The sequence below is a fragment of the Rhinopithecus bieti genome, unplaced genomic scaffold (genome assembly GCF_001698545.2).
Source record: "Rhinopithecus bieti isolate Rb0 unplaced genomic scaffold, ASM169854v2 scaffold_4180, whole genome shotgun sequence".
Classification (NCBI taxonomy): domain Eukaryota; kingdom Metazoa; phylum Chordata; class Mammalia; order Primates; family Cercopithecidae; genus Rhinopithecus; species Rhinopithecus bieti.
Window position 1 is genome coordinate 1,263,714 of NW_016804388.1, and position 9,059 is coordinate 1,272,772.

General features: G+C 49.0%; 1 protein-coding gene and 1 pseudogene across 1 annotated transcript in view; both read left to right on the forward strand.

Annotated features, from left to right (window-relative positions):
- LOC108526794 (putative golgin subfamily A member 8F/8G) overlaps positions 1 to 4,384 on the forward strand; it is a 5,414-nt gene extending 1,030 nt beyond the window's left edge. The window contains 10 exon segments of the mRNA XM_017867684.1: positions 5 to 139; positions 537 to 751; positions 1,019 to 1,087; positions 2,424 to 2,499; positions 2,931 to 3,019; positions 3,576 to 3,676; positions 3,759 to 3,856; positions 3,957 to 4,081; positions 4,083 to 4,113; positions 4,200 to 4,384. Of these exon segments, the coding sequence (XP_017723173.1) occupies positions 5 to 139; positions 537 to 751; positions 1,019 to 1,087; positions 2,424 to 2,499; positions 2,931 to 3,019; positions 3,576 to 3,676; positions 3,759 to 3,856; positions 3,957 to 4,081; positions 4,083 to 4,113; positions 4,200 to 4,384 (1,124 nt within the window).
- On the forward strand, positions 1,643 to 2,410 carry LOC108526801 (golgin subfamily A member 2 pseudogene; annotated as a pseudogene).
- Positions 4,385 to 9,059: the final 4,675 nt, after the last annotated feature.

Genomic DNA, 9,059 nt, shown 5'->3' on the forward strand with positions numbered 1-9,059 from the left:
TCAGCCACCAGCCCCTCTCTCCAGGTCCCTTTATCCCTGTGCTTTGGGCAGGTTCGCACCCTGAAGGAGGAGAGGCAGCATGATATGCGTCAGGTAGAGAAGCTGGAGAGGCGCTTGTCCACACTCAAAAACCAGATGGGTAAGATGGGGCTGGCGTGACCTGGGAGCAGGCCTGGCATCAGAGGGGGCTGTGGGGGGGCTTAGAATGCCCCAGGGAGGTGGGTGGATGGAAGGGCTTTGAGGCAGAGGGAAAGAGGTCTGTGCCAGGAGACAGCAAGTCTTGTCATCTCCATGAGCCTCAGTGTCCCCATCAGCAAATGGTGCCCATTGTCAGCCAGCCACAGTGCTCTCCATCTGAAAGTGGTTGGAAGATTGGCTACCATCCGGGTGTGAGGAATCATTAGCAGTGAGGCCAAGTGTGGGGAGCCTGAGAGGAGCTGTGCACCAAGAGGAGGGGTGTTTTTTGTTGTTGTTTTTTGTTTTTTGTTTTTGTTTTTGAGAATCCAGAGGCCCTTATTGTCTGCTTCCTTTCTCAGCTGAACCCCTGCCCCCGGAGCCCCCAGCAGTGACCCCTGAGGAGGAGCTGCAGCACCTGAGGAAGGAACTAGAGCGAGTGTCAGCAGAGCTCCAGGCCCAGGTGGAGAACAATCAACGTGTAAGTCTCCTAAACCGGGGGCAAAAGGAGAGACTTCGGGAGCAGGAGGAGAGGCTTCAGCAGTTGGCTGAGCCACAGAGTGACTTCGAGGAGCTGGTGCATTGCCCGACCTGGGCAGCCTGCCCTCCTCCCTGGCCCTCCAAGCCTTTGTTTCCCCACCTGTAAAATGGGGCAATGTAGCCCTCATGTGAAATGTTACTTCTAAAGGCACCTGTGAGCCAGAGCCCTGCTCTGGTGGCTGTGGGAGAGAGGGGATGATTTTTCTAACCTGCCTCTACCCTTCCTGGTGCCACGGGAGGCAGACACGAAGTTCTGGGGTCTCCAGCTGCAGTGGGTGGCTGCTGATTGCTTCTCTCTGTCCAGAACAACGAGAACAAGAGCACACTGCAGTTGGAGCAGCAAATAGAGGAGCTACAGGAGAAGCTGGGTGAGGTGAGGGAGACGGTAACCTCCACCCCATCCAAGGCTGGAAGGCGGGCACCAGCCTCTGGGGATGGGAGGTGCCAGGCCAGATGCAGCTCCAGCCTGGGGGAGGTGACCCCACCACCCTCCAGGGCAGTCCTGAGACTGTTTCTTGCTTCCTACCCTCTGACTTTTAGAGGTGGGTAGCCCTGGGCTTCTCCCAGGTCTGGACATCATCATCCCAGCTAGAGGCATAGAGCCCCCCAATCATAGGGGAAGAGACGGTGGTATAAGAGGCTCCTTATGCCAGGCGTGGTGGCTCATGCCTATAATCCCAGCACTTTGGGAGGCTGAGTCAGGAGAATTACTTGAGGTCGGAGTTCAAGATCAGCCTGGCCAACGTTGTAAAACCTCATCTCTACTAAAATTACAAAAAAAGAAAAGTATCCTGGCATGGTGGCTCATGCCTGTAATCCCACCTACTCAGGAGGCTGAGGCCCGAGAATCACTTGAGCTCAGGAGGTGGAGGTTGCACTGAGCTGAGATTGCACCACTGCACTCCAGCCTGGGCCACAGAGTGACACTGTGTCGCAAAATAAAACAAAAAGGCTCATTAGATTAAAACTCGATTCCAGCCTCGGTTCCACTGGTCACCATTCAAGTACTTTGCATCTCTAAGTCTCTGTTTCTTTAATTTCAAAAGGAAGTTAGCATTTTCCTTACAGAGGTGCTGAGGATTAAGTGAGATAATACATGGAAAGCATTAGGCCTGTAGCACACTTAGCAGATGGCAGCTGGCTCCCACTGCTTTTCTACCAGTCTGTGTCCTACAGTTTAAATGGTGAGAAGAGGGTATGAGATTTGAGGCTGACGAAGGAGGCATGTTGTTCTAGGAAAGGGAGCCAGTCACCTAGGCCTGGAGCAAGGGGCGAGGGTCCTGGGCAGGCGACAGAGCCCCACAGTGCCCTCACTACCCTACTGATGGGCCCAGAATTTGGAAGCCAGCAGCCACATGCCCTCACACCCAGGGTCTTCCTGCAGGTGGAGTTGAGCCAAAAGGCTCAGAGTCTGCAGCAGCAGCCAGACCATTACCTGGGTCACCTGCAGCAGTCCTTGGCCACCTATCAGCAGCAGGTGGCCGCCTATCAGCAGCTGACCTCTGAGAAGGAGGCGCTGCACAGGCAGTTACTGCAGCAGACCCAGCTAATGAACCAGCTGCAGCAGCAGGAAGCTTGGGGCAAAGCGATGGCCGAGATGGCCCGCCAAAAGTTACAGGAGATCCAGGGGAGGGACCTGCTGAGGATGGGACCGTGAGGGGGACGACCTGGCAAACTCCGTGCCTTTTCACTCCTTCCTGGCCCCTTAGGAGCACCTGGAGGCTGCCAGCCAGCAGAATCAGCAGCTGCAGGACCAACTGAACCTCATGGCTCTCCCTGGGGAAGGTACAGGAGACCGCTCAGAGGAAGAGGAGAGAGCCCCAGGAGGAAGGGGGGACTGTGAGCAGCGTAGGATTGAGGAGTTGGAAGAGACCTTTAGAACCGCTGGTCATTATGCTGACTGGGTGCCTGCACTAAGTTCGGCATCAATATGGTGACCTCCTGGGAGCGGGGGGCCACCAAGTTGCCTAAGGATGGCTGAACTGGCCCAGGTCAGAAAGGGAGCAGGTCAGAACTCCCACACCGACTGGTAGTGGGACTGTGCCTGGGGAGTATAGCAAGATCTTGGGTCTTAAAAATAAAAATAAAGAACAGCAGCTCATTCCTCTCTGGGGAGGGGCTGGCTCAGGGTTACCCAGTGAGGGTGGAGGCAGAGTTGGGCCCACAGTACCTGCCTTGTTGGGTTGTCTGAGGAGCCCTCTGGCCACCCCCCACAGGAGATGGAGGCGGACATCTGGACAGTGAGGAGGAGGGACCTCGGCCCATGCCGAGCGTCCCAGAGGACCTGGAGAGCTGGGAGGCCATGGTGAGCCTGACTGCCCCTGCACCCATTTTGCCACCTTCCTCTGTGGTCCCTCCAAGACCCCTTTATTCTCTTAGTTTCCCTGCCTTCTGATTTCTCTGCACCCTCACCCCTTCTAGGAGCCAGGGGTCAGACCCCATTTCCTCCGTGACCAACAAGTGCACACTCTGAGGCCCCAAGGGAAGGGGCTGCGCTCCACCTCTCTGCCCCATTTCTTCTGTGTATGCCCCTATAAGAATGCTCACCTCTTGCCCTCAGGTGCCATTTTTCAAGTCCGCTGGAGCCAGTGCCCAGGAGGAGCAGGCACAGTTACGGGAGCAGGAGACAGAGCAGAGGGTGTGCTGCCAGCGCCTGGCTCACACGGTGGCCTCAGCCCCGGAGGACCTGGAGGCAGCGGTCCCAGCCCCAGGGACTGGGGGTGAGTCTGTGATTGGGGAGACCCAGCCGGGCCTGTGGGAAGTCATGGAGAAGCTGGAGGTGAGTGAGTGTGGCATGGGCCAAGAAGGGCAGGGGTGGGACAGGCCGCTACCGAGATGTGACCCCATTATTTTGGCTCCAGAGCGGCCTTATGCACCTCCTGGAGGAGAAGACAGACCTGAGGGAGTGTGTGGAGAAACTACAACTTCAATTCATCCAGTACTGGAGAGAGAGATGCCATCAGTGAGTGGGAGGCCAGGGCACGGCAGGGGGAGCTGCAGGGCCTTCGAAGGGACCCCAGTGTCTGAGCCCTGTCCTCCCGCAGGAAAATTCATCACCTTATAAATGAGCCAGGGGGCAGCGCCAAAGATGTGGCACTGAGAGGACATCATCAGACTGGCCCAGGACAGGGAGGAGATGAAAGTAGGGTGTGCAACATCTCTGCAGGGGTGGGGTGAGGGTGAGGGTGGGTGTGAGGGTGGGCACCGGCAGCGGCGTGACAGCTGAGCACCTCTCCGTCCAGGTGAAGCTGCTGGTGCTGCAGGAGATGCTGTTACAGCTTGTGGCGACTACAACAAGGGGCACAGCAAACTCCTGGCCTCTTCCCAGAACCGTGCTGATGAGCCCGATCCAGGAGCCCCACCCCCTCCAGGAGCTTGGAGCTGCCCACAAGCATGGTGGTGAGTAGAGCCCTCAGGCGGGGCGGGCAGGCAGGAGCAGGGGGTGCTGGCGCTGCACTCAGATCCCTGCCTCCAACTCTCCAAAGATCTTCGTGAGATGAGCCTCACTGACAGCGCGGAGCCTGCGCACAGAGAGGCCAAGGAGGGATCTCCCCACAACAACCCTACTGCACAGCCCATCACGCAGGAGCACCAGGAGCACCCAGGCTTGGGCAGCAACCGCCCTGTGCCATTCTTTTGCTGGGCTTGGCTGCCGAGAAGAAGGAGATAAACATCACCATCATCAAAGAGCCAGTCAAGACATTTTAAAACAAGAAACAAAGTTATGGGGTGAATCTCCTACACAATCCATTTCCTTCCTTTGAATGTTAGAGCCACTCTTGATTATTTGTGTTTCCAATTTATAGTTTAAGTTTATTTGTAAAAAGTTATAAGAGAGTGGGTCTCTATGGCTTTCACTGAAGTTCACTCTGGCATCCTTTAGCATTTTTCTTTTTTAATTTTATAATTGTAGGTCATTAGCATGTATATTGAGTTTGCTGTTACGTGGTGGGAGTTCAAACACTCAAAGACCCACTGTTTGCACAAAACTATTCTCACTGGTTTGGAATAGGCTGCCATGCTTTTCTAATGTTATTGCAGCATGTATGTTCATTACAGAATTCAGATAAAATTTGCTTATGTTCTGCTATTATGTTTGATTTAATCTTAATTACAGTGAGCCCTTCATTAGCTCAATATGTGGTTTGCCCTCAAGTGTGCACTGTTGATTACTTTGTAATATGCCACTATGAGTACTGACATTTAGAGTTGTTTAAAGGCCGAGAACTGGAAACAGCCTTTCCCCCATTTTCTGTGTACTGGTGATGGGAGTAATAACGTTCTGGGGGAGCTTTTTAAATCTCGCAGAAGAGGACAGTGGCCTGCTCCGGCAGGTGTGTGCGGGACAGAGTGTGTTTCCTTTGTTCCGGTGCCAGGAATGAGCGCTGTACTATGGTAGTTCCCTTAGGATTTGTGTGCGCTCTGGACTCGTGAAGATACTGCATCACGAGCTGCAGCAGTTGTACTCTTTTTCCACGACCTAAAAAGGGATTATTTCTGAGGAATGAAAGGCTCCCATCGTTGACTGTGGATGTGGAAAACCTTTCCTAGCTTAGAGCATTTGTATCTGGAATACATTTTAAAGTCAGAGTTCATGTTACCTGTTTTAATCACATGACTACATGTCGCAGTTCACAAAAGGGCACTGGTTGGCATCTTCTTAATGTATTTAGTAAAAAGCATGAGAAGTCCTTTAAAAGTTTAAAAGTCCCAGGAACAGGCATACAGGCTCTAGTCCAAAGTGAATTAGAGTAAAGGAAAGCCATGTAACACCTGGCATTCCTCTCTGTTCACGGAGCTTCTTTGAGGCTTGAAGATTGATTTTACCATCTAGACCTCACTGGCTAATACCTATTCTTCAACCACCATAGTTACTCTGACATAGGAATTTACTTCTTTTCCTTGAATGGAAAACACTTTCAAAAATAATAACATTATTATAAACGAATACATGTGAGAGTACTTAGTTGAAACAAAAGAGTTTTAGTAGACAGTGTTACACTAACTTTGAAAATCAAGGGGAAGTTTATGCAACTTAAAATGTTTACAAACTGCAGAGCAATCTACTGTTTCTGAATGTCAATGTATTATCAGGAAACGTGTGTATACAATCACAGAGTAATATTTCCTCACAAACTTCTTTACCAAGAGTGAAATATGTTTTTGTACCTCTCGGTTTCAGTTAGGGACATATTTTGTGCAATATTTATGTGATTGTGCCTATGCATGAGGAATGAATGAATTTCAGTCACACATTGCCTAAATCATAACTTGATGATGCTTGGGAAAGAATCAACAGTTAAAATTTCATGAAGTTCTAATTTCTGTGTTCAAAACACATCACAGTATTAGGATGTAGGGAGATATGTATGTGTGCTCCCTGCGGTGGGGATTTCTAGTTACTAGACCACTCTATTTTTAGCATTTGGCATCTTCATGATACTTTTATAAATATGACGTTAACAGGAGAGCAACAATACGATTTTAGGGATGGAATAACAGATTTGCCTGCATTCACTGAAAGAGCGCAAATATCGGGTCCCTGTGACTTCAACTGACTCTTCCAAATTGTATGAATGTATCAGTGTATCAGATAAACTCAGTTTCAGAATGATAAAGAAAAAATATTAGACCAAATAATGCAGCTAATTAACAGTGGTACGATTTTTAGCCTGTGGTTTAAAATGGACTTAAAGTCCTGTTCTGCCTTTTATTTTCTGAACTTGCCGATTTTGCATTCTTTGAGTTCAAAGACAGTTGTTAGCATCTGTACCCAATCTGACAATAATGTGTTCCTCAGCTGCCTATGGATTAAATCACATACTGGCGTATTTAAGCTGAATGTCAGTCTGGAAAATAAATTTACTATATTAATTGAAATACCACTCTTTGTTTAGGTATTTGTCATATATTTAAGAAAAAACTACAAAGAATGGAAATGGTATGACAATAACGTAGGTCTTCAAAGTGCACACAGTCTTTTGTGATACCTCATTCAGCCAAGTATTTGTCTCTTCCTCATTCACTGTAAGGCAACTTTCAACTTGCTTAGAAGGCAACATTGGAACGTTAGAGTTCATCAGAAACACAGAATGTTAAAATGGAGTTCAACTGAATAGATTTGAATTTCTGTAGGAATAATCAAAACACCTATTTAAATATTGCAATATATAATAATCATTTTTAAAGTATTTGATTAAACCTGATAGATTTCCAGAAATGAAAAAAAATCAGCTCTAAAACCAAAGCAGATTTTTAGAAAATTGAAAATGTTAATCAGCCCTATCCATAATAAAGTTTCTCTAAAACTTTATCTGAGTCATTTTAAAAAATGTAACTATTAAAAAATGTAACTGCTATCTTAATGTTCTGAAATAAGTTTAAACATTTAAAAATATGAATACTGTAGCTTAATATAAAGATGGTGGGAAGGAAAAGCAGAGAAAGAAATGCCAATTCCAGTCCAAAGCTTTATTTGCCAAGTTTTCTTAAGAATGAATTTTACCAATGTATGAATTCTTGTAAACAGAATGTATAATGGAAATACTGAAAGACTTTTGCCTAAAGTGGCATTATGGACTGCTGGTGTCATGCTACTGTAATGTAATAAATTATTAAATTGTTGCAAAATGCTGTTTTTGCCTTAAAATTTTATTTTGCGTGTCTTGAAAACTATAATATTAAAGGTATTGATAGTGCACAAATGTTGGGCACACCTGGCATGAGATAATCTGTTTCATTTTTACAAAATTGTAATATATGCAACTGTTTATTAAAATAACAAAATAAAGTTATGGGATTAAATAAGTTATGGGCGGAAAAAGTTATGGGATAAAAATTGTAAAACAGTTGTGGCAAAAAATCTTGTGACAAAAAAGTAGAAAAAAGTTTTATGAAAAGTTACCAAAAATAGTTATGAAAAATAAATTATGGGATAAAAAAGTCATGGGATAAAAATAAAAATGAAAAGCAGGCCCCTGTCAGCAAAGCCTGGAGAAGCGGGTCTGGAGTCTCCACCGCCACCATGTCCCTGCCACCCCTTCCCAGTCACCCCTTTACAATTAGGGTAGCAAGACAAGACCTCTGTCTAATGGGGAAAGACAAATAGACCCTTTGCCCCCTTGACCAGGGCTGAGTCCTTAAATTTCTGGATGAGGATGATTGTTATTTAAGAGCCAGAGGCTGGTGGAGTTGGTTTGTTTGGAGGAGGCCTGACAGCCTCCTTACTCTCACCATAGCAACTCTTCCCTCGGGGGGGCTCCCAGCTTCTTATTCAGAGAGGTAGCTGAGGCAGGACAGTGGGGCTAACTGTGGACCAGGCGAGGGTACGGGCTGCGGGGGTGGCCCACTTCCCCGGTGTACATACTGTGTCTGTGTAACATTTTGTAGATTCCAGAGGGTAGGGCCGCCCCTGTATTGCACCTAGCGGTGGTTGGAGCTGGCATGTGGGGAAGAGGTTCTAATGATTATTCGTGGCTGGAAACTTATTTATTGCTAGCATAGGACAGAAGAAGGAGGTGGGGATGGGGTCATGGCTCCCTGATGATGCGACTCCTGTTTATTTTGCTTTTTATTTTGGAATAAGCGGATTTAGCCATACTCCTCGGCCTGGTGTGTTCCCGTTTCCCTCACTGGGTCCCGGAGTTTGTGCCACTGAATGAGGAGCCCCAGAGTGTCTTGAGCATGTCCAGCTAGGCTGTTGGGGACCTTCCAGGCCTGTTACCTGTATGCTGCCTGGTGGCACCTGGGGGATTCCACGGGGACTGCCATGGCGCCTATGGGGTGCAGTCCGGCCCTGACAGCCAACAGGCTCAGAAGCCTGATCTAGCGGTGGCCGGGAAGACAGGTACCAGCACCTAAGGGCACTGACTTCCACCCACCCCAGGCGTCTTCCGTTCCGTCCCCTTGCCTCCCTCTCCTGTCTGCACCTGGTGGCCTCTTCTGTCTGTCCCTCCAGAGTGCCAGCTGCCCAGCAGGCTCCCTCCAGGCTGAGTTCATGGCCCTGCCCCCTGGTGGCCAGAGCCGGCTTCACAGGATAAGAGCCAGTAAGCTCCAAGGTCTTTGCAGGAAAAGTGCCCCTTGGAAAGGGTATGGCCTTTTCTCCGCTCCCAACAGCACCCTAGAAATGGCTTGGCCTTTCCCCTCCCCTGAGCTCCACAGAGAACACAGCCAGCAGAGGACACATTTCCCCGCCATCCAGAAATGGGTTTGATTCTCAGCCGAGGGACAGCAGGACTGGTAGAGACTGTCAGGCCACACAGCTGCCTGCACAGCGCTCCCATGCTTGGTGGGGGCGGGAGGGATGGCGGGGGCTGGCTGTCCATAGGCCAAGCAGGTCAGGGAGG